The following is a 24,018-nucleotide window of genomic DNA, read 5'->3' on the forward strand; positions in this document are numbered from 1 at the left end:
GTTGGGTGAGGAGCAGGGATCTGGCCGCCACCACCGCATGGCCTCCAGCCACTCCTTTCCCTTCTGGTCCCAGCCTCCCCTGAGAATGGAAGCTTCGGGGCTTGTGATCACTCGGGACCTCACGGGTCAGGGACTCATGACTTTGGGGGAGGTGCGGGGGTGGGGAAACCCATGATTCCGTGTTGGGCAAAACCCTCCACGGAGTATGTGGACAGAAGGGATTCAGCAGAGAGCAGGTACAGGTGTTTCCAGCTGCTTGCCGCCGGCGTAATAATACTCGAGCGCGAAGACGGCGTGGTGGGAAAAAGCCACAGCAAAGATTCCAGTGCCCACGGACCTGAACCCACATTTAGCTGGTGCCTTCAGAGCCACAGTGTCCACCTAGACCATCGGTCCTCCCCGCCACCCTCCCCATCCCTGGGAGCCTATACTGTCCCATCCTGGGGGACAGGGTACCACGCCCAGCCCAGACAGGAGGTGGAACACAGTCACAGATAAGAAGGATGGAAGGTGGGTACCTCATGGTCTCGCAGCCTCAAAGGCCTCTCTACTGGAAGGGCCAGGCGGAGGGCTCACAGGCAGGAAGAGTGACAGCCTCACTGTAGCCCGGTGCCTTTGGTGAATCAATGGCGAGACCCGCCCAGAGAGCCAGGCCAGAGGACTCACCCAAGGCCACTCAGTGGGTCCCTGCCTCCTGGCTCAGGGCTCCTTCTGCAACCCTGGATCCCACTGCCGAGTCCCCGGACCCACTGGGGAATCACCTCCACCCTACCCGGCACAGCTGGCTGTTCCTGCGCATGATACTGGGGACACAGGGAGAACAGGAAGGCCACAAGGGTCTACTCTGGGACCCTCCGCAGCCCTGCTGGGAGGAGACGCAAGGCCGGGTGCTGGCTATGTTGAACCCGTCCCGGACACATCTAGCTTGACCTGGCGGCTGAGCCAACCCGGAGGCAGAGGAGCAGAGCAGCATTTGGGCTGCTGGTACCGCGGAAGGCTCCAGGCACAGCCCTCTGGACGTCCCAGGCTTGATGGTAGGACAGACCAGGACTCTGTCTGCCGCTGCCCCGTGAGCTGGGGGGCTGGGCTGACATGGCATGGGCGTCTCCCCAGGGTGTGGGGACCACAAGATGGAAGCGTAGGTCTCCAGGGCTTTCCAAAGTCCCTTCTGAGATTCTCTTTGCTCCCCAGCGCTCTGTCCACTGGCCAGAAAATGGGGGAACGGGAGTCTGGCAATAGGCCAGTCAGCTGGTGAGGCTGTGAGCAGACAGCTGGTCCCACGAGGAACTGGGGACAGAGTTGTGGAAAGGGGAGGTCAGGAAGGTGGCCCGGGCCAGCTCCTCCTTGCTGCCCTCCAGAGACCTTCCAGGAAGCCTCCTTTGGCTCCAGCGGCCACATCTGGAGTTGGATTTGTGTGTACGCACTTCAGTGGACAGGGAGAGAAGTTCTCTGCTGAGGGGAGGCAGCAGGGGATGGGGGTAGGCCGACCGCAGTTGGCGAAGGGACAGCGAAAAGCCAGTCTCTACCAGCATGAGTCTTCTCCCTGGTCCCCTGGCTACAAAGCCCCTTCCTCCATCCTGACATAGCCCGCCTAGCATTAACGTGCAGGAAGTGAGAATAAAATTACTTTTATTTCCAAAAAATGTAGGGGTGGGGGAGCGACATGGTAAAAATTAACATCAGTTCCCTATGGATCCATTCCGTGTCCTGGGAAGGACAGCTCCTGGGGCCTGTGCTCTCCGCCGGAGGGCCTCCGGCCCATGTCGCCATGGCAACCCGCAGGTCGGTCACACAAGATGCATCTCCCTGGCGGGTGAGCTGGGGGACTACAGCTCTCTCCGGTAGGCGCCCCCCCTCTGAGCTTGTTCTGCTCCCCTCCCCTGAAGCTAAATACTAGTTAGTGGGTTAGATTTCCGAACGCAGCAGCCCTGAGTCCCTCCCTCCCGCTCACTCCCCATCCCCTCGGCTGCCTGGCTTCCGGCCCCAAACTCCTTGTTGCAGTTTCCACCTGACTTCATCAGGTCTCCCTGATGACTCCCAAACCCCCAGATCCTTAGGGTCACGTCCTCTGGGACTGCCTTCCCCCCGGGCCCCTACTGCCTTCTGGACAGCAGCGGCCCCAGCAGCGCCCACCGTTGGGGTCCCTGTTGGCCTCCGTGAGTGAGCTGGGCAGCTGGTAGAAGGTTGTGACAAGGCCCAGCCCCGTTGTCGCAGCTCCCCCCAACCCCGTCAGAATGTCTCTATAACAAAAGGTTAAAAAACCAGAGGACAGGCGAGAGCAGAAGACAGTGTGAGCACGTCCCCACCAGCAGCCCCCGCATGGGGCTGGGCTGTGCGAGGAGCCCTCCGGCAGCTTGAAGGGCTCAAGGCCACTTGGCCAAGCAGCTAGAGACTGGTGGGCACTGCCTGGCAGGTAACAGAGCACCTTGGAGAAAGGTCCGATCGCCCAGCCCGGACAAACAGCTGAAGGGGATGTTAGGGGGCGAGGGGGCAGGGCTGAGCCAACAGGCCGGCCGATCCTCTGACCTGGCCAAGCCCACCTTCGGGATGGCCCCCTTGGCCCCCGGGTCCCAGGCTGTGGAGCTGGGGAGACGTGGCAGGTGGTGGGATGGAACAGCACAAGCCCCGGGTCAGAGGGCTCCTGCGGGACGAGGACAATTGCCTGGGCCCCGAGGTCTGAGCTGGCTGTGCTGTGGGCAAAGGGAGCCGGGATCACGGTCAGGACCCCGGGCGTCTGAAGAGAAGGGGTGGCAGCAGGGAGGCCCGGGTCCCACTGCAGGCCACGAGGGAGCCGGGGGCACCAGGTGCACACACTCCCTAACACCAGTGACGGGGACGCTGACAGTGGGGACAGGCCTACGGGCCAGGGAGCCGTGGTGCCCAACTAAGACCCCCACCCACCACGGACCTCAGAAGTATCTGAGCGAGACAAGGAGGTGTGAGGCCTAGAGGCCAGGCAGCAAGACAGGGGTGTTACAGGCCCTATCTGTGGACCTCTGTCCTGGCAGAAGTTTGGGGACAGAAGTTGGGGGCCGGGACAGAGCATCTCTCTTGGCTCCTGGAGGTGGGAGGGAGCAAGTGAAGGGCCACCTGATGGAGGACAGCCCCATGAGGGAGGCTGTTAGAGACAGAAGCGCAGAGAAAGCGGAGGAAAACAGGAGATAGACCAAAAATGGGATCCCCGAACCAGCATGTACCCCAGCCTTGTGGAACCCCTCAGAACCAAAGCCCCCCTCCCTGTGGCCAGCACTCCCACCTGCTCCCCCTTCCCCGTGGGCAGCCCCAGGGCTGCTGCTTCATTTGTGGAGGTAGGCGTCCAGCCACAGCTCCCCAGACTTCTTCAAGGACCTGGGAAGAAGAGGGGACCGTCAGGGCCCAGGAGGGGGGGACGCTGGGGAGGCCACGCTGGGGGGTGGGCGGTGCTTCTTGGCTCTCAGCGGGACTACAGGGTTGTCTGCTAAGGGCTCCCTGGGGGACAGCCTGAGGGAGGACCAAGGGAGGGTCCCTATCCAGCCCAGAGCTGAAGCTGTGTCCTTCTTAGTAAGGGAGGGGCCCTCGTGGGGACACTTGGGCCCCGGGGGCTCGTGCCCTCTGGTGGCCATCAGTCTCACCGTGGCCAGTTCCAGCTGCGTACCTCTCGGTCTCTTCCCTGAGCCCTAGGGACCTCGAGGGGCTCCAGCAGCCGCTGACACCCCCCCTTACCTGATGATGTCCTGCAGGGCCCTCAGCAGCGGCTTCTCCTGATACTTGATGCCGTGCTTGGTGCACAGAGACTTCACCAGCGGCGCAACCTTGTGCAAGTTGTGCCGGGGCATGGTGGGGAAGAGGCTGGGGACAGCAGGGACAGGGTGAGGGAGACCCCGTCCGCGGCTCTCCTTGTGTGTCTCCCCCCCGCCCCCGCCACTGAGGCTGGCACACAGGGGGTGGGGAAGAGCTGTGCCTCAGTTTCCCTGTCAATGAAGGGATCGGTTCCCCTGCCCTGCTAGGCTCGCAGGATCAAGGGACCAGTAGTGTGAGCTCTCTATGGTTACAAAGCTGGGGCCCACGGGAGGGGTGGCTGTCTCATGGGCCGGTGAGCCCCTCCCCCCGACCTCAGTGGGTGGGCTGCAGAACCAGGCTCCAGGCCTGGCACTCTGGAGGCCTGGCCAGAGTGGGGAGGGAGGTAGCCCCCACGTGCTGCCCATGCCCAGATGGGGCTGGTGACCTCCTCCTTCCTCCCACCCACCTTCCCAGCCTGCCCGCCCGCCCGCGCTCACTGGTGCTCGATCTGGAAGTTGAGGTGCCCGCTGAACCAGTCATTGAAAAAGGACTGCTCCACGTTGCAGGTGGCCGCCAGCTGCGGAGGGGAGGGGTAAGAGCCCAGCAGCAGACAGGAGAATGAGGGCTCCATCTCCTTCCCGGGAGGCCCGACCCCTCCCTCTCATCCCGCCTGGCCTGGAGACCTTGGTCCACCCAGACTCCCTGCTGGTCCCTCCCCGTGGAAGGTTACAGGCAGGGAAGCCCAGCGTGGCCCTGGGCCCACTGAGCAGCCAAGCGCTGGAGGCGGGGAGACGGACCCACAGGCTCCACGGGGCCCCAGTGTCCAGCTCCGGCTGCCCTCACCTGGTTGCTGAACCAGTCACGGTAGGGCTCGCGGTCAATCTCCATGACGATGTGGTTCATCTGTGTGACCCACACAAACCAGTGGCTTTCCAGGAACCTGGAAGACAGCACAGCTCAGCGTGGGAGCCACGGGAGTGGCCACGGAGTCTGGCCACGGTGGGAACAGACCTTCTCCCCCAGCCTCAGCCGTCCGGCAGGTGCACCAAGAGGCCAGGTCGGGAGGCCCAGGGCAGGAAGCGGGGAGCTCGGAGCCCTCCCACAGGGGCCCCCCTGTCAAAGCCCTGTCAAGGCCGAGCGGCAGGTACCTGATGAAGTTGAGGAGAATGACGGCCCCCAGGATGCCATAGAAAGGGACGTAAGTGATGAAGAACCGAGCATAGTAGCTCACGGCCCAGGCCAAGTCCTGCAGAGAGAACGGGATTTGACCCAGGGCTGCTACCCGCCCTGGCTCCGTGTCCTGACCACCGATGTGCACACAGCCCCTCACATGCCCCTCGAGGCAAACGTGTCCAAGAACCCCCAGCGGGCCTCGAGGAAGCTGGGCACCAGGTCCACGGAGCATGTGACGCTTGCTTGCACAGGGTTGGTGACCGTCTTTGCTCCTGGGGAAATGCTGAGTGTCTGAGCAGCAGGAGGGCACTGGGGCTCTGCTTCAGGGAAACAGAGCAGGGACCAGATGTCAGCCAGGAGCAGCCCTTTCGTGGTTCCAGGGATTCTGAAGGTACACAGACCGCCCTGCCCCCACCAAAACTGCCCTTCACTGTCTTCTAACCCATCAACACCTGGGAATCTCCTTCTTAGCAGGACAAAGGCCAGCGTCACAGCCCAGCCTCTCCATAAGGGCCCCCCAGCCATCTCTGACATGCTGGTCCCCCTCCCATGCCCAGTTCTCTTCCTGTCCCCTCTCCCTTCCTGCCCCTCTCTGGGATGGCCATGGGATCCCGAGCCTGCAGGTCTTCCCTCACCTGGGTGAGCGCTTCCCTCGGCAGCCCTGCCGCCTGCCCCTCCACAGCACCCCCACAGGCAGGCACTCTGAGGAGGTCTCTATCTCCTCTCTGCATCCCAAGTCTGAGTGCCTCCACTGGGCCATAGCCAGAGTCTCCCATGGGTCTCCCGCTCGCCCTCGGGTACCATGGCAACCAGAGCCTCCTTCTTAGCCCCAAATAGAACCCGCCTTTCCCACAGAGCTCGGTGGGATCAGGAACGGCTCTCTCTTGAGCCACCCTGACCCAGCTTCTTTCCGCCTCAGGGCCTTTGCATGGTTTCCTCTCCCCCATCACTTTTCCTCCCCCAAGTCCCAGCAGGGTAGTGATCCGAGCACAGGCCCTGGGTCGGGCTGCCCGTGTGAGTCCCAGCTCCCCTGCTGGCTCTGTGTGGCTGTAGGTGATGTACTCAGCTGGGCCTCTGTGTCCCCATCTGTGGGATGGGGAGGGAACCTCCCACTGAAGTTGGACATGGGTTGGCTGTGTGTTGCAACGGCGAGTGTAGTCCATAAGGAAAAGCTCTGAATGACTCTAATCCAGTCCCTTCAAGCTTGGTCGCCATGGAGATCTTCTTAATGTGGACCTTGACGCTGCCATCCTCAAAGCCCCCACCCACCTCCTTCCCCACCAGAGGATACTGGATGAAATCCCGCCCCCACGTGCCGGTCCACGCACCCCCATGCAGCCAGGCTCTGGACCCACGTGCACCCGGCCTCACTTCCACCGGGGCCTCCTGTCCCCGCCCCTCTCTTCTGCTTGACAAACTCATCCTCAAGTCTATGTGCAGTCAAGCTCCACGAATCCCGTGCATGCCTCCTCTCTACCCGCGGGCGGAGCTGGGTGCTAGGAGCCAAAGCCGCTCCTTCGGGAGCCTGGTCTTATACAGAGATCCCTTCGATATCATACGGAAGGGGACAGCAGCAAGGGGAGCACGCGCGTGGTCCTGACGTGATGTTCGGATTTAGGAAAGGCCCTCGTTGGGAGGTGATGCCTGAGCTGGGCTGGGCTGGGCTACGTCAGAGGTCAAGAACAGCATGACACATTTGCAGAATGACGGTATGGAAAAAAGCCCAGATAGGCAAGACCGCAGTGCGATGAGCGGAGGCGAACAGGCAGGGGGCTGGGTATATGAGCAGACCCTGTGTCCCATGTGCTCGCCAGAGGGTGGGGGATTCGGCCAGGCTGTGTCTGCCTCAGGACGCTGACCTCTACCTCTCAGCCAACGGAAAACTGCCGCGAGCCTTACACGCCGGAGGAACGCAGTCACATTCAAATCTTAAAATAGAGCCCTGCCAACTGGAGATGGAAGGATTAGGTTATTTCGGTAGCCCAGACACGAACTGATGGAGACCGAGAGCAGGGCCCATAGCCCCGAAGAGGTGATACAGATTCCAGAACGATCTAGGAGGCCGGGAGTTTGCATTTGGAACAGCTTAGTCGTGAGGAATCCAGGCTGGTCCCCGCATGTGTGCTATCAGCTGAGAAGGGGGTCCAGGGGAAGGGAGAGTCTGGAGGGTCGGCAGTAGGCCCCGGGCGTGACCTGGGATCCAGCGAGGGCTCTCTAAGGGGGCGGGAGAAGCAAGTGTGGCGGTCCTACTGTCCATCACGTTCCCCTTCGTTTCATTTGTGTGTGCACCTAGTGCGGCAGAGAGAACTGCATATGCACGGAGGAAGATGCTTATCTCTTCTCAAGCAGAGCGACCTATGACCACGGGACCACGGGCTGCAGGGGTAAGGTGTAAAGCAGATGTGGGGGAACAGAGAGGTGGAGGAGAACCAGCAGAGGTGGGATCTGGAAGCTGACAGGGAAGGTTTCAGGAGAGAGAGGTCCGTGGTGTCGGACGCAGAGACCCTCCAGGGAGGGAGGCTGGGAAGCATCTCCAGGATGTGGCCACAACCCAGCACTGCCAGGACTGTAAACACCTCCGTCCTTGAGGCTCTCAGCCCCTCTCCTCCCCATACCTGGCATCTGGGCCTGGAAAAGCCCTCACCGTTGGGGGCTTTGCCGTGCCTCACACAATACTCGGCAGGATCCCCGGCTAGGTGCCCCCCAGATGCCCGATGCCAGGAGCGCTTGATTTCCCCTGTGTTGTGACCATCAAACAGGTCTCCAGGTGTTGCCGGCTGGCCCAAGAGAGTTGCTCCCGTTGAGGACCACGGCCCAAAGCCAGGGCTGCACTTGGCACCTAAGCTCACTGTTACTGTAAATCAGAAAAGCCCGGGGGCACCTGGGTGGCTCAGTCATTAAGCATCTGCCTTCGGCTCAGGTCAGGATCCCAGGGTCTTGGGATCGAGCCCCGCATCGGGCTCCCTGCTCAGCGGGAGGCCTGCTTCTCCCTTTCCCACTCTCTCCGCTTATGTTCCCTCTGTCACTGTCTCTCTCTCTCTGTCAAATAAATAAATAAAATCTTAAAAACAAACAAACAAAAAACAAAAGAAAAGCCCAGCGCCGGACCCACCTCTGCCCCACACAGTCATGGACGCCTGGGGTGGGGGCACCGGACCTCATCTGCCCTGAATCCCCAGCCCCGAGCACTGATTGCAGGCAGCTGTTTCAGAGAAGGAGCCCAAGGCTGGAGACTTGTCCCTCCCACCCAGCTGGAGACCTGCTCCCCAGCAGGGGCAAAGGCAGGGCTGCCCTGTCTCCCCACCACCGAGTTGGGGCCCTATCAAATTTCCCTGGGTCTGGCATCCGATCCCAGGCAGGCACACAGTCTTCTCTCCTTCCTGTGCTGTCCTTATTGAGTGCTTTGTCCCTTGGGGAATAAGCACAGTTTAAAAAAAAAAAAAAAGTATATGTTCAGGCAGGAGTCACCTGCCACAGAAGCTGATGGAATCCCGCCCAGCAGCACCATGAAACCCCACCCGGCCTGGCTTGAGCTCCTCTCCAGCTGTGTGGCTCCTTCCAGGGCCCGGGGAGCCCCGTGGGAACAGCAAGTTACCATAGGTGAGAGATCTGGGTTCAAATTCCCATGGCGCAGCTGACACAGAAACTCTGTCCCTGCGGCCCGTGTCATTGTGCTCTTAAGCCAGGGTCAAATGTCATAACGTGGGGGGCCATGCTGGGACGCAGGAAGTACAGAAAAAACGCTCACTTCTGGAAAATCCTAGAAGTGGGTGGTACAGGTTCTACCAATACAGGGCTGGCAGAGACTTCCAGAACACCAATCCACAGGTGTCGCCCCTTTGCCCACAGTTTCAACGAGAGAGTTCGAAGCAAAGGACTTGGAAGCGACTTCCAGAACACCAATCCACAGGTGTGGCCCCTTTGCCCACAGTTTCAACGAGAGAGTTCGAAGCAAAGGACTTGGAAGCCCTGCGGACGCTCCAGAAATACGAGGGAGGTTGGTGTTATTCGAGAGAGGCTGGCGGCTGAAGTGCGGGCAGAGTACGGGACACCGCCTAGGTTCTAGCGTCCGACCCTGCTGTCACCCTAGGGAAGTCCCAAGCTCTCAGAGTCTCAATATTTTCACTGATGAAACTGGGTTTAAAAAAAAAAAAACAAAAAAACCCTGCAATACCTAAGGGTCCCTTCACTGGGTGTCCAGGACAGGGAGGCCCTGTCCCTGTCCCCACAAAACCCGCTCTCCCACAAGCAAGCTCCGCCCATGGCTGACTGCTCCATCCAGGTCATTCCGTCCACCTTTTAAGCCGAATCCTGCCCATGCACACATAATGCCAAGGACAGGGACGTGCCCCTCGCCCTCGTTCTCTGGACACAGAATCTGGTGACTCCAAGCCTGGTGTTACAGGCTGGATTGTGTCCCCTAAAATGCACATGTTGAAGCCCTAATCCCAAGGCCTCGAGTGACCTTATTTGGAGACAGGGTCATGGCCGATGTAATTCACTAAGCTGCAGCCCTAGTCCACTGCGACCGGCGTTCTTAAGAAAGGGGACCCCGGACGCAGACACAGGTGCTCACGGGGACGGTGACGCCGACACACAGAAGACCTAGCTGCCTGGCCGCCGAGGACCCTAGCCTGGACCTGGTCCTCCCCAACCACCCTCAGAAGGACCCGCGCCGACAGCACCTCGTCTGGGACTTCTGGCCTCCAGAGTTGTGAGCACTGTCGTGGGACAGGGCGGCTTTGGTGGGCAGCTTGAGCAAACAAACCCATCTGTCAGCCCAGCCTCTGCCCAGCTGCCCTCCCTTGAGCACGTGGAGCGCAGTGGTCCCCGGCCCGTGGGCTCTCGGGGCCGCACAGGACGTGGGTACGTGGGAGGCGATGGCCGGAGTGGCAGGCAGGCGGGCCCAGCCTTCTGGGGGAGCTCGGCAAAAGCCACGGCCCCTCACTGGCCCCACAGTGTGTGGGTAGCCAGGGAACGTGGACGGCTGTGGCCTCCCTGGCTCCTGGCCACCCCAGAGCATGTTCCCTTACTGAGTGACGCAGGGCCCGGGGGGCATCGAGCCGATCCCCAGGGCCCCCTGCCCCTGCCCCCCCCACAGCCCAGGCCAGCCGTACCCCCTGACTCACCACCCAGTCGTGCCGTACGATCATGGTCATGATGATCTGGTACTGGAAATACACGGGGATGAGCAGCGGTGGCCCGACTGTGGGGAGAGCAGAGGCGCTTACAGACGCCCCCATCTGTCCTGCCCCACCACGCCGGACCAGTCATTCGGGGGGAGCCTGGTGAGCACTGAATGGGGGCCCAGCTCTGCATCTCGCAGGCAGAGTCAGCGAACTGGGCCTGAGGGGGTGCTGGGAGCACACCTCCCCCTCCCCCAACCGGCTGCCCCTCCCCCCGCCCCTCTCCGCACAAGGGGCCCTTGAGTGTGGCACCCTGGGCCTCCGGGTCCCGGAAGCCGTTCGCGGGGGCGGGGGGGGGGGCTGGCTTTGCACTCGAACAGGCTTAGGGGCGATTCCTGGGTCTGAAGGGGCGGCAGGTGGTTGGCGGGGACACAGATGGCCGTTCTGGGGGGTGGTCAGGGAGGGGGCCCCCAGCACTCACTCAGGAAGAAGTACTCGTGCTGGTGATTGTAAGGCAGGTATTTGAGTTTCTTCTTGCCGTACTGAGGAGAGAGAAGAGAGGGTGAGCACCCGGCCCCCCTCAGGCCCCAGCCGCTGGCCCCCCTGCCCGCCCCAACCTGCTCTGCAGTCCCCGCTCCTGTCCTGTCAGTCCGCACCCTGGGCCCCCAGGCTGGGCCGCTCCGGCCGTCTGGCTCCCAGCTGCCCCGGCCAGCACTGGCCGCCATTTCCTCGGCCCCAGGTCCCACCCTCCTCCGCCAGCCCACAAGGCTGGGGCTCAGGGTCAAACCACCGCTCAAAGCCACACGAGAAATGGGCCCCGCTGGGATCTGAGCCCAAGAAAACTGACTCGGAGCCCCCATGACAGGTGCTAAATAAATGTTTGTGCGGCGAAGGCGCAAATGAACAGCTCATACAGGGCCTCACCGGGCCCCACAGAGGGAGCTCCTTGGCTCCAGTCTCCAGCCCTTTGAGAGTCAGAGAAGCCCCCGGGGCACACTGGGGAGCCCCCCAGGGCCGGCAGCAGCCGGGAGAATGCCGATAAGGGCCCGGGGAACTGCTATCAGTCTTTCCCCCCAGGGCCTCCGGCAATTTCCCAAAGCTAATCGCCTCTCCCAGGCAGGAAACTCTCAGTCGAGGATGCCGGCAGGCTGGGGACCCACCCTGGGTACCCTGATGCCCAGAGCGAGGAGGGCCGCACTGGGGCCTGGGGGTCCTCACTGCCCAAAGCCGCTCAGGCCATGCTGAGCACGGGCTTGTAGGGGAGCCCCTGCCTCATGGGGTCCCTGGAGCCCTGGAATGCTAGGGTCCAGCCCTCTGCAAACCAGCCCACCTCGCTCCTTGGGGACTGAGACCGTAAGATGTTGCTCAAAGAGTGGCCCCTGTTCTTGCTTTCGGTGCCAAGATGTGCCAAGATCACCTGCAAGAGCCCCGAACCCCCACCCCATTTGGCACCCAAAATCACTGGTGGTTTAGAGGAGCCGATGAGAACACAGGCATAAGGGCCGGGCTGGCCCCTGGGACATGGCGCCTCCCTCGCCGTTCCCCAGATCCAGCCCTTTGCAGGGGCTCATTCCTACATATTGTACTCAGGAGATGGAAGCGCGGATGGAGAGACCCCGGATGTTGGCTAAGATGACGCCCCTGTCTGCAGGGGTGAGCAAAGAGGGAAACGACCGTTAAAATCACAGGGGGAGCCCATGGCTCCTGAAAGGAGGAGCCCTGGCTGGGAGGGACCTCTTGGCACCAGCAGCCATGGTGACGGCCCGTCGGGCTGAAGCACCACTAGAACCGACCCCTTTGTCCCGTGTGGCCTCCTTGCCCTGGCAGGGGTCTCACTCATCCCCAGAAAGTGTGGCCATTGGCACAGGGATGGTCACTAAGGCCGGGCCCGAGGCTGGCCTTGGAAGATTTCTCAGAGGAGGGAGTAGAGGGGCACCCCTCCCACCCCCAGCGGCCCGTCGGGTGGGGAACACTGTGGTCTGGGATTCCAGGGAGCATGTGACCTACAGACCAGGCCCCTGGATCCTGCCCTAACCTCCTCCCAGAAGCCAGGAAACAGACCCGCAGGCCCAGCCTCTGTCTGCAGGCTTCTCAGCCCCAAACAGGAGCCCTCCCTGCCCCACCTCTGCCCACGGGTCACCCCAGGAGGTGGCCCCAGGCCCCAAGGACCCTCTCGGGTTGGTTAAACTCCTGGGAAGAGAACACTAAGGGCAGCCCAGGCAAGTGGGCAGGCCTGAGTCCCCATAGAAGGACTCCAAGGTGCCTAGGCTGCTGGGGTTGGGCCGGGGGTACCAGAGAATTCATCCGAAGTCGTGTTTCCGTAGTAGGCACGCCATTCCCACTGATTTATAGTGACCCCTGAAGAGCGACAGATCACATATGCTGATGCTCGCCCGACTGCCCCTGGCCTGTGGACACTCCTGGCTCTCATGTGGGCCCCCTCCGTGTTGCAGACGGTCCTGCAGGAGCTGCCGGGTCCCCGGGCCTCTCTGTTGGACCCTGGTGGTTCCCAGGCTCCGGGAGGCAGGGCCTCGGGCCTCAGACACAGTTCAGTACTTGGGCAAAAGGCTTCACACACACGGCCCCCTCCTCTGCCCCGCCATGAGCTGTGGGTCCCAAGGGGTCTGATGGGTACTTCCCAGGGCCGCTGGGGGACCGGCCGATGAGGTGGGCATCACAGTCCTTCAGGGACAGAACGGTGAGCTGCGGTCACAGAGACACACACGGCCGTGTGTGGTGACACACTGGACTGTCACTGCTCGTCTGTTCCCATCTCAGTGACTTCGGGTGGGGCAGCACATTGCAGACCACCTGCCGGGGTCTGGCTGGCCCACAGCACCGGTTTCTGGCTACCTTGCCGGCTCGGCTCTCTGCCAGCATCTAGCCATGTAAGTCGTGGGCGCAGGGAGACATGGAAGAGGGGTCTAGAACGTACTGAGCTGGGGGGAGGGCTCCCGGCATCTCAAGTCACTAGAAAGCTGGAGTGACCCAATAAGCCCGTTCCCTAGGGTCCAGCAGGTGGTGGCCCCGGGCAGGCTCCTGCAGGACCCAGAAGCCCCGGCTTGGAGCAAGACAGTCTGGGTTTGGGTGGTGGTGCTGCCTTTTCCCACTGGAACCTCCAGCAAGTTAGCTCACATCTCTCGGCCTTAGTCCTTCCATATCTGAAATGGGCATGTCGGTAGCCCCTGGCTCATGGTTAAGCAAAGGTGACATGACGTCCCGCGGGCCAGGCCTGGCCCAGTGCTGGGTGTGCGGACTCAGTCAGAGTCTGCCCTCCTCCCCGCACCTCCTCTGTCTCCCGAGAAAGCTCGGGTGGCAGTGCTGTCCTTGGTGAGACTCAGGGAAGACAGAGCGTGCTTTCACTCGGACAAGGTGGCTTGTCGTGGTCGAGACCGACGGCTCCCTTTGACTCATTCTCAAGCAGAGGCTCACAGGGGATGCAAACCGGGGCCAAGGGAGGGAGCGCCCTGCCAGCTCTGGTGGCCTGGTTTCCCAGAGGTCCCCCCCCCCTGCCCAGGCTGGGCTGGCCCTTCTGTGCCCTGCCTCTCCACAGACCCCGGGCCGGGCTGGGATTGCAGCTGGAGTGCATGCCAAGGGCATGCGCAGGGGACTTTCCAGCTTTGGAACAAAATGTCTGAGGAGTGACAAGGGCCTTCCTTGTCCCTTCAGGGTTGGGGGAGGGGAGCTGTCGCCAAGCCCAGTCCCTGCCCCTGGGAACCTGCAAACTCACAGAGAGAAATGAGCTATGTGGCCAGGCTGGGCATGCACAGAATGACAAGGCCCCCGGTCCATAGGCCCTGAGAGGAGGACCCTGGTTGTTCCAAGGGAGGACTGGTCCCTTGGCCAGCTCACAAAGGTCTGCCTGAAGCAAGCAGCTGGGACGGTCGGCTGCAGACAGGCAGTGGGGCAGAGAGAGCATCCCACGTGGGTGGAAAGGCAGCATCTGGGGAGGGGAGGCACAGACACTCAGGTTCCGAAAGCCGGCCTCAGTGCCACGAGGATAATGGCATCCCCGTTCCCCTCTGGGCTGTGAGGTAGATAAAAGGAGGGGCGAAGCCTGCTGCTGAATTCACCTCTGTTTGATACTGTTCTGGAAGCTCCAGAAATAAGAGGATGGAGCTATGAGAAAGAGTACCTTTTCGTTATTTTCAAGGATGTAACTGTCTACCCAGGAAACTCCAAAGAATCAGCTGAAAGACAACTAGAGTCCCAGAGAGGCCTGAGTGGACACCAGCTGGGCAGAAGCGAACCATCCAGAATCAACAGCTTCCCGAAACCCTGGAGAAACACCGATCTCCATAACCAAAGCAGGATGGACCCAGGACTGAACAGGAAAAGAAACACCCATGAGATGCATAAAGAAAAGTATAAAACTCTTCTAAGAGAAGGAAAAAGAGGTTTGAGGAACAGGCCTTACTGACGGAGCGTGAGGACGGCGACTCTTGCTAGGAGGGCTGCCCAAGGCTCGCAGACGGTGCCCCTGTGTGAGGCCGACCGCCCAGCCTAGGCGCAGGGCTACAGGGGGTGCCCCCAGCACAGGTGGGGCCGTGCCCCCCGACAGGGGTGCTGGGGAACTTGGCTGACTCCAGAAACGTGAAAGGTGGACACCAACCTACCCACTGCCCTTCTGGCCAAAGTTAGTTCAAAAGCGAAGCTGCAAAACACTGAAAATAATACATATGAACAACTTTCCTGGGGCCCCTGTCTGGCTCCGTCGGTAGAGCGTGAACTCTTGATCTCGAGGTTGTGAGTTCGAGCCCCACACTGGGTGGAGAGACTACTTAAAAATAAAAATAAAGTCTAAAAAAAGAAAAAAAGAACTTTCTAAGCATGAAAGAAATTAAAGGAATCTGCAGGCAGCAAAAAAAAAAGTGAATACCTCTTGTTACATAAAACAAACAAAATCCTCCCAGAAGTCATAAATGAGACCAAAAGGCAGAGAACTCACAAGGAAAGGGGCTTCAGTGCTGAGATCCCTCTACTTAATTTCTCCCTAGCCCTTTGGAGCTGGTTTGTTTACCTGGGCTTGGAGATAAGAGGCCTGACCTCCTTGCTCTGGAGGCCAGAGGGTTGCTCAACAGACCCAAAGTCTGGTGATGTCGGGCCGGTGGGTGGCCCTGCTGTGGTGTGTGGGAAGTGGGCCTGGCAAGAGACAAGGCCATCGGACCCACTGCTGCCAGGGTGGGAGCATGCCCTTGGGGACACCGCTCGACCGCGATCCCAGCAAATAATCTGGCCTTTTCCCCCCTCACGTGTGTAAGAGGAGAGGATGTCCATGGGTACTGTAGCCCCGGCTGTGGTCTTTCAAATGCTACTAGCAACGGGATAACCAGATTTCCCAAATCTCGCACCCAGCACCGACCTCAAGGCCGCCATTCAAGAGGTGTCTGGTGGGGGAGGTGTTGGAAGAAGGCTTCGCCGCCCGCAGCGCAGAGCGGAGAGCCTTCCTGCCAGCAGAGCTCGTGAGACTAGGTTTCTGTTGCTAGGGACGCAGACAACATCTGGCAGAGGACAGCCAGCAGCTCTCAACTTGGAGCCTCACACAAAAAGGGAAGCCTTGTGTTCGCTCATCAGAAGGCCCCCAGTTAATTAGCTGCATTATCTGGACACGACTAACCCAGGCTAGCGAGCTGCTTGCTAGAAGAAGGAGGCAAGCAGCACGTACTTTGGAAGAGAATATAATCCCTGCCTGGTCAGCGAGGCTGCCGGCTTCCCAAGCACACTGCGTTGTCTAATTTCCCCCGCGATCGACGACGTCTCGCAGAAAACCCGCGTTTTGGCTCGGATATTCTCTTGGGTGGAACTGAGATGGGAAAGGCAAGGTGCAAGCCAGAACTGGAGGAACAGGCCCTCCCCTCACCTCGTTTCAAGCCTCGGATGCTCACAGTGTCGGGAATACAGCACAGGTGGGAATCCGAGGCGCTGCTCCTGCCTCAATGGGCCTCGCTTGACAGGGGCTTACTGAGCCCCTCCTGAGCCCCTCCTCTGTGCCTGGCACTGGGATGACTAACAGCTGCACAGACGCAGCATATGATCTTCTAAACTTGGTCTTACTTCGTCACCAGATCTCCAGAAAGCAAAGCACAGGTAGATTTTTTGGTAAATTAAACCCTAACACAGAGGCTGTCCCCAAGGGGCTCTACTTTCAAAAAAAAAAAAAAAGAAAGAAAGAAAGAAATGTGTTTCAATGATAGCATTCTTTAAATGCATTGGAGGGGTGCTTTGATTAAAAAGAAACAGAATTAGCAACAGGTTTCCTATCTTACAAAATAACATGGTTAGATCATGGTTTAGAAATACACGGGAGCACCGAACAGACCCAGGCAAAGACCAACGCACTTGGACTCCCGAAAGAGGTCCGTGTCTGGTAAGGTGGCAAGTTACAGAACAGAATGTCTAAGTTTTAATTTTTTTTAAAGATTTTATTTATTTGACAGAGAGCGAGAGATCACACGTAGGCATGGAGGCAGGCAGAGAAGCAGGCTCCTTACTGAGCAGAGAGCCTGACACGGGACTCAATCCCAGGACCCTGAGATTATGACCTGAGCCAAAGGCAGAGGCTTTAACCCACTGAGCCACCCAGGTGCCCTTAATTTTGGTTTTTAAAGTGCATATGTGCTGGGCACCTGGGTGGCTCATGTGGTTAAGTGTCTGTCTTCGGCTCAGGTCATGATCCCAGGGTCCTAGGATCGCGGGTTTTCTGCGACATTGTCGATCGCGGGGGAAATTAGACAACGCACTGTGCTTGGGAAGCCGGCAGCCTTGCTGACCAGGCAGGGATTATATTCTCTTCCAAAGTACGTGCTGCTTGCCTCCTTTTTTTTTTTCAAGTACAAACTTTATTTCTATAACAAGTATGTTAATAGTAGTAGTAGTAGTAGTAGTAGTGAAATAAAAAGAGGGGATGGGGACTCTGATACCTGGTTTTCAGAGCAAGCCACGAACTTAGGCCTCAGTCCTGATCCAAGCAGAGCCCAGCATGGCTCTGGTGGCAACAGGGAGCCCCCAGCCTTCTCCATCAGAAGACAGTAAAGACAAAGGAGCCATGCTCCCCACCAGAAACAGAAGGCAGTTACACCAAATGCCAAAGAAGCAGATTAAAACAAAGCCTCTAGTGCATTCCCCTCTAGCTCAAATCCTCTCCGAAGCCTTGTTCCTAACATATATTGCAACTGGCCTGAACACTTTACCCGAGTGCCTCCATACACACCAGAGGCCCAAATTCTAGAATGGGGAGGGACAGCACACAGGAGAGGGTACCTAATAGTTCCCAAATCGAGGCCCCAACAGAGAAGAGAATCACTTCACTGGTGAGTACCAGGTTTCCAGAACCCCCTCTCCTCTTCCCACCAGGACTACACAACACCAAGAAGCAGGCAATAGTACGTCAAAAGATGGAGCCCTGGTGGGCTGAGAGGCCGTAACTTGTATTCCTGCACAGCCAAAAGGCAGTAGCTAAAGGTGAAACATTTCTCAACAGCCTCCCTGCTAGTCCTCCCCCAACCCTCAAACACCCACAGCACAATCCCTGCTTGGCGGGGAGTCTGCTTCTCCCTCTCTCTCTGACCCTCCCCTTAATTGCACATGCACACGCACTCTCCCTCTCAAATAAATAAAATCTTTAAAAAATAAATAGAAACAAAATGAATGTACACATAAAAGCCATCTGGAAGGATTTATGTCCTGTGGGCTATCCTCAGGGGAATGATATTTGGGGCAAAGGGGGAGGAGGGAGATAATAGCAGATTCACTTGTAATTTTGTATACTTCTCTGATATTTAAATGTGTAATGTTAAATAGGTAACTTCTCTATTTATAATAAAAATTGAGCTAACATAAAAATAAGACCATGTCCTACAGGGGAAGTGAACGACCTCACTGTCAGATCGGGGCCTTGCCCTAGGCTGGCCACTGAACTATAGGATCCTGAAACATGTCTGGGGAAGCAGGTTGGACCAGCCCACGCTGAGGTCCCTCTTGCCATCGAGGACTGTGATTCTCCCAGCAGGGTTTCCTTGAGCTGGTTTTGGGGACCACATTCAAGGCTTGGACCTGTGCTTGCCTGTGAACCGGGACCAGAGCTCCCTGGCCCCCAGGAAGAAACCAGCCAGGAAGCGTTCTTCCCCAGCCCACGGGAGGGAGAAAGGCATCTAAGGCTCATTATGTATGCAGAAGGCCATTCCATCCAAATTCGTGTTCGGATGACTCTGCAGCCCACAGGATTCCTTCCCGGGTTCCCGCCCAGGGGGCACACTTTCCACATCTCCACATCAGCACTGACCCTTTGGCCTACCTCTATGGGCTGCGACTCGCCCAGGACGAACACGTGCAGCATGTTCACATCAGGGTCCTTGTGGAAGATGTTGGGCTTGGCGTGGTGCTGGAAGTGGCGATGGTTCCACCAGTTGGCGGAGGCACCCTGGGGTGGGGTGGGGGGGACACAGGGTGAGTGGCACAGTTCTCTGGGGGACCCGACCCCAGCATCGCCAAGACCCAGAACCGACTCCACTGTCATACACAGGGCCTTGGCCCCCCATCCCCGCTCCTCCCCACCCCACCAGCCTCCGAATGCCGCCCTGCCCGCCCCGAGGCTCGGGCGTGTGAAGGGAGCCAAGCCAGGCTGTCCCTCCAGGCCCGTTTCCCCCCCTATACAGCAACGGGGGGCGAGGCCAGCCTCGGCCGGGGTGAGCCCCCCCCACCCCTCTGCCTCCACACAACCCCCGAGGGCCATGTTCTACAAGCAGAAACACTTCTGTTTCAGGAACGGTAAGAAGGGGGTCTCCGCTACGCGGCCCAGGATTGTGCTCCTAGGCGTGTACCCAAGAGAAATGAAAACGTGGCTACACAAAATTGTACACGCACGTTCCCATTGTTCAAAGTGACCAACAGGTGGAAACGGTTGGGCTGTGCCGCAGCGAGGTAGAAGGTAGGAGAAAGGTATGAGGCACCCGCCACACTGCAAACGAACCTTGAAAACTTCATGCCAAGGGGACGGGAGCCAGACACAAAGAACCACGGACGTGGCTCCATTGAGAGGAAATGTCCAGAGTAGAGAATCTAGAGATAGCGAGGTCAGTGGTTGCCTAGGGCTGGGGTTGGGGACGCGTGGGAGGGATGAGGGGTTGGGAGGCAGCAGCTAAGAGGGGAGAAGTTTCTTTTGGGGGTGACAAAGGTGTTCCCACATCGATTAGGACAACAGTTGCATAAATCATGAATATTCTACAAGCAGTTGGCAGGAGACGCCCCAACATCCAGATGGATCTTGCTGCCCTGAGTGGTGAGGACCCAGGGAGGTCCCCCCTGAAAGGCCACAGGAAGGCTTAATACGCCATCGCCAACAGGAACAGGGAAGAGCTCCCAGGTTCTAACATGAAAATATAAAACCATGATCCTAGGAGACAAGAAGCACTGCCTGGGTATTTATCTCAAGGTCATAAATTTCTGTCTCACCAACACAAGCTCTTGGCTCGCGTGGGAGGTATGCCTGTCCCCCAAGTTGCCCTGTGGCCGTAGAAGGAAATGGGACCCTTCTGACTTCACTCTACTGGTGAACTACATCTTGATCAGTCAACGCTTAGGCCAAGGGTCTGGCCATCCACAGAGAGGACTAATTGCTAAAACAAACATTTTACTTAGAAGATACTTTTGGCCCAAACACGGTCTTTGGACTCGGAGACGCGTGGCCGGGCACAGCTGTGGCCTCCGCCTGTAAGCACGTGGGTCTCAAAACCCATCAGAGCAGAAAAACAGCAACACAACAAAAATGTCAGTGAGCGAGGGCTCAGAGGACTGAGGAACAGACGACACATTCACCTTTCCAGCCAGAAGGAGCCCGATTCCTGGGACAGGTCACATGGAAAGTCTCCAGCACAAAGAAATTGAGGGGCACGGTGAGTTAGGAGTACGACGATGTTTAAAATACACCAACCCAGGGATGTTCGTGGAATGAATGAAAGAAGGAAAGAGAGGTGAGCTGTGAATGCCCCGGCAGGTGAGTCAGCTAGGGGAGGCCGTCTGGCTCTCTCCGGACAGAGCTAGTCGTCTGCTGGGATCCTCTCCCTTCCTTCACCAGGCAGAGCCCTACTTAGTCTTCCCACCCAGAAGTCCTGCTGGGCCTGGGATAAGGAGCAGCCCTAAGGATGAAGCAGGGGTCCCGAGGCCAGCCCTTGCCTGGCAAGACAGAGTGCGGGCCCCAGGCACACTGAGATGGGGCCAGGAAAGATGAGAGAACATGGAGGATGGAGCCAGGCAGAGTGAGAGTGAGGGGGGGCTTTCCTGACAGAGGGAAGAGGCTGGGCGAGGGCTTGGGGGCCGGGGCAGGTGTTGTGTGGACTGCTCCAGAAGCCAAAGTCCCCTTGGTGGAGCCGGAGACCCAGGATCAAGCCCAAAAGTCCTGGGCTGCTCCCAGTCAGAGCTCAAATGGTCACAAAGGCATCAGCAATACTTTCCGACTCGACTTTACGGTCTGTCTCGTTTTCAAATGAGAGAATTGCCAAGTTGGATGACTTCTCTCCACCCACTGTCAATCTTAATTTAAAAACTTAAAAAAAAAAAATTTAGTGGGGGAAGGGCAGAGGGAGAGGGAGGAGAATCTTAAGCAGGCTCCATGCCCAGCGCAGAGCCGGACGTGGGGCTCAATCTCCCGACCCTGAGATCATGATCTGAGCTGAAACCAAGAGTCGGACGCCTGACTCAGCCACCCGGGCGCCCCTTAAATAATTTTTAACTAACTTAAACCAAAGTAAAATAAGAATAAACTTTGTTTCGGTACAAATAATATACTTTCTTTTAATGTTGGGAACTTTCATCCATCCGGCTTTCTAACTCTTAAATGCTTCTCAACTACTTTCATGTTCTGAGGAAAAAGACTAACTCCGCATTAAAAAAAATACACACAAACGTAAATATAGGACCACAGATTCTTTCTTTTGCCTCAGGTTCCAATATGGCCCAGCCCAGCCCTGATCTTTCTTCAAAATGTTGCTATTTTGTTCTCTGTAGATTTTCTTTGGCATTAACTTTAAAAAAAAAAACCCAAAAACAACACCACACATTAGAGGGGCGCCTGGGTGGCTCAGTGGGTTAAGCCTCTGCCTTCTGCTCGGGTCATGGTCCCAGAGTCCTGGGATCAAGCCCTGCATCAGGCTCTCTGGTGGGGAGCCTGCTTCCCCCCCACCATGCCTGCCTCTCTGCCTATTTGTGATCTCTCTCTGTCAAATAAAATCTTTAAAATAAATAAATTAATTTAAAAAACACATTAGAATGGTCTTCATCCTGATTACCGAGTCTTTTTGGCCTCCCCCTACATTTTGTGCCCTCGGCGAGTGCCTCACTTGCCCCACCCTAGTTCCTGCCCTTGGTGGCCCGAGATGATGCATGGAAAGTCTGGCGGTCTCCTGGTTACTGAATCCAGAGTGGAGTCTGGACGGTGCTGGCCTTGTGTTGTGCATTTTATCTGGCATGCAATCCAGACAATGAAAGAGGTATGATGGCTCAGAACTCTTTGTACAAGGTCATCCTCTGGAAGAAACATCCGCCAGAAGACACCAGAAGTCGGGATGGGGAGAGCCCATGCTGCAATCCTGCAGCGGCTCAGGCTGCGTGTAGGAAGCAGGTCCCGGCCCCTCAAAGCGCCCGGCACCCCGTTCTCTGCTCCCCACCAGCTTGTGCTAAACCACTCAAGGGAGCAGGGCCTCTGGGGACCTCCCCAAAGCCGGCCCCCTTTCTTCCCAACAAAGGGAACCAGGAGAGCAGACGGATCTACAAGGCTTGTCCGCAGCCATGTGACTGTGGGGTACCGGAGCGGTTTCTGCCGGCTGTGAGGCTCCTAGTCCTGGGGCACCCCGGGCTGAGCTGCATGGCTGGGCCCCTGGCTTACACACGGCAAGGAGGACACAGCCAAGCAGAGGACCGGCCAGCCGTGAGTGCAGAACCTCCGAGCCCAAGTACCCTGTCCTCCCCCAACTCCAGAGCTCTGACATCATAAACCCACATTCTCCAGGGAGGCCAGTCCTCTGTCCCAGCCTCATCCTCCATCCAACACGAGAGCTGGGCCCTGCAAAAACTGAGAGACGTCAGGCAGGAAAGGCCCTCTCAGCTCCCATCCAGAATCTGGAAACAGGACACAGCCCATCTTTGTTAAGCGGGTGGGGATAACGTGGGTCGGGAGTGAAATGTTACTTTCCAATACTGAGGAGGGTTTCATCCAGCAGACAAGAGGATGAAATAAAACAAAGCGTTCCACTGTGCACGCCCTCTGCCTTCACCCCTGTATTTCTGGAAAGAAACCAGGTTCTCAGGCTGCCACAGGCTCAGGGCCAGGCAAGCTGCAGGCGACTGGTTATTAACTCAGCTGGAGTTTGCCCCCCTCCAGATCCACAGCCGGCCGGCCATGGGCTCCCCGCGATCTGGGTCACGGGGCGGGTGGAGGGGGACCCGCTTAACCCAGACAGGTAGCTCTTCTCAAGCCGGGGTGAGGCGGGATGGGATTCTTTAGGACACAGCCTTTCTTAGGACAAGCAGCTGGGTGCTGCTGGGAAAGGGCCAAGCTGGGGAACGAGATGTTTCAGAATGAGCTGGCAAGGACTTATTTCCAAAATCAAGGAGATTGGCCAATCGGGTAAGCACAAGGTCGCTGGCAAGGCCAACCTGTCTTCTTACGGGCTTGCCTCGCTATAACGCGCTGTAGAGTGACCTCCTCATCGGCGGGGTGCAGGGAGGGGTTGTGAGAGGAACTACTTCCCCATGAGCTTGAATAACTCCAGTCCTATGGCTCAGCGGATCGTTGTCTCTTATCTAGAGACTTCCCTGACAGCATCTCCCTTTCAGGCTAATAGGGATTTATTAGATAAGTTTTTAGACAAAGAGCAAACACTATAAATAACATCATCAATGGAGTCAACGCACAAGAACGGCACAGACCTGTCCTCATAACCAGTATCCTGCTTCTCCACCTGATAGGATCGGAGCCGGGGTTGGGAGGTCGGAGGAGGGGAGGACTCGCCTAGTCCCAGAGCCCAGCGCAGCCCAGCAGGAAGGCCTGGCTCCCGGGGGTGCCGCAGTACTCTGCAGCCACAGATGCTGACCCGAGAGGACACTTTGCCCCGGGCAGAGTGAGCTGAGGCCGTGCCAGCCGCTAACTGCTGGGCAGACGCCCAGGGCTGCTGGTATTTACCTTTAAGTGGCCGATGATGAACTTGTGGACGACGTGGTTCCAGGTGGACTTCTTGTAGACAGACAAGTGGCCGTAATCGTGTTGCAGCCATCCAGCTTGGGCCTGCGGAGAGAGGTGCTCTCAGGACACCAGCTTTCCTACGTCCCCGGCCTCTGCGAGCGGGCGGGGGACAGTCGGGGGGCCTCACCGGTCCCTCACCGGACGCCACACCTCACCTGAGAGGTAGCAAGGACAAAGGCCGTGATGACGGTTGGAATCCAGCCATTGCCAAAGTAAAAGATGATGAACCAGGCAATGCTCTCCATGACGATGATGTGGGCCAGCAGGACGAGGAAAAACAGGTGGTTGCTCTTGAACAGGTTCATGTCCTCAGCCGCCTTCCTCAGGGCCCGGAAGTCCTCTGTGATCTGGGCCTGGGGAGGAAGAGCACAGGGAATGTGTCAGCCACCCGGCTGCGCCGGAGGGGACCAATGTCTTCTTGCCGGGGGAAATGGTGGCCAAGAGGGGTTCCCCCCCACAGGCCTGTGACCCGAGGAAGCCTGGCCATGGTGTACCATGCCCGAGCCGTCCGCCTGGGCCTCCCCAGCCCCGCACGTCACGTGTTCGGCCCCAGCCGGGTCAGTGGCAGAGAAAGGCTCCGACTCGAAAGCTGGTATTTTGCACACCACGTTCACAGTGGCGTTATTCCCAAGGCACATGGCACGAGCAAACCAAATACACATCAGTGGACGCCTGGCCGGCCAGGACGTGGTCTCTCCGCACGACGGAGTCCGATTCGGCCACCGA

General features: G+C 58.3%; 1 protein-coding gene across 1 annotated transcript in view; it reads right to left on the reverse strand.

The window, feature by feature from the left end:
- Nucleotides 1–1,612: 1,612 nt before the first annotated feature.
- FADS2 (fatty acid desaturase 2) overlaps nucleotides 1,613–24,018 on the reverse strand; it is a 32,249-nt gene continuing 9,843 nt past the window's right edge. The window contains exons 3-12 of the mRNA XM_046014487.1: nucleotides 23,448–23,645; nucleotides 23,233–23,334; nucleotides 18,352–18,477; nucleotides 10,540–10,600; nucleotides 10,062–10,138; nucleotides 4,908–5,005; nucleotides 4,603–4,699; nucleotides 4,257–4,336; nucleotides 3,703–3,828; nucleotides 1,613–3,348 (exon numbers count right to left, since the gene is read on the reverse strand). Coding sequence (XP_045870443.1) covers nucleotides 3,297–3,348; nucleotides 3,703–3,828; nucleotides 4,257–4,336; nucleotides 4,603–4,699; nucleotides 4,908–5,005; nucleotides 10,062–10,138; nucleotides 10,540–10,600; nucleotides 18,352–18,477; nucleotides 23,233–23,334; nucleotides 23,448–23,645 — 1,017 coding nt within the window. The 3' untranslated portion in view covers nucleotides 1,613–3,296. The remainder of the gene's footprint in view (nucleotides 3,349–3,702; nucleotides 3,829–4,256; nucleotides 4,337–4,602; nucleotides 4,700–4,907; nucleotides 5,006–10,061; nucleotides 10,139–10,539; nucleotides 10,601–18,351; nucleotides 18,478–23,232; nucleotides 23,335–23,447; nucleotides 23,646–24,018) is intronic.

The sequence above is a fragment of the Meles meles genome, chromosome 8, assembly GCF_922984935.1.
Source record: "Meles meles chromosome 8, mMelMel3.1 paternal haplotype, whole genome shotgun sequence".
Lineage (NCBI taxonomy): Eukaryota > Metazoa > Chordata > Mammalia > Carnivora > Mustelidae > Meles > Meles meles.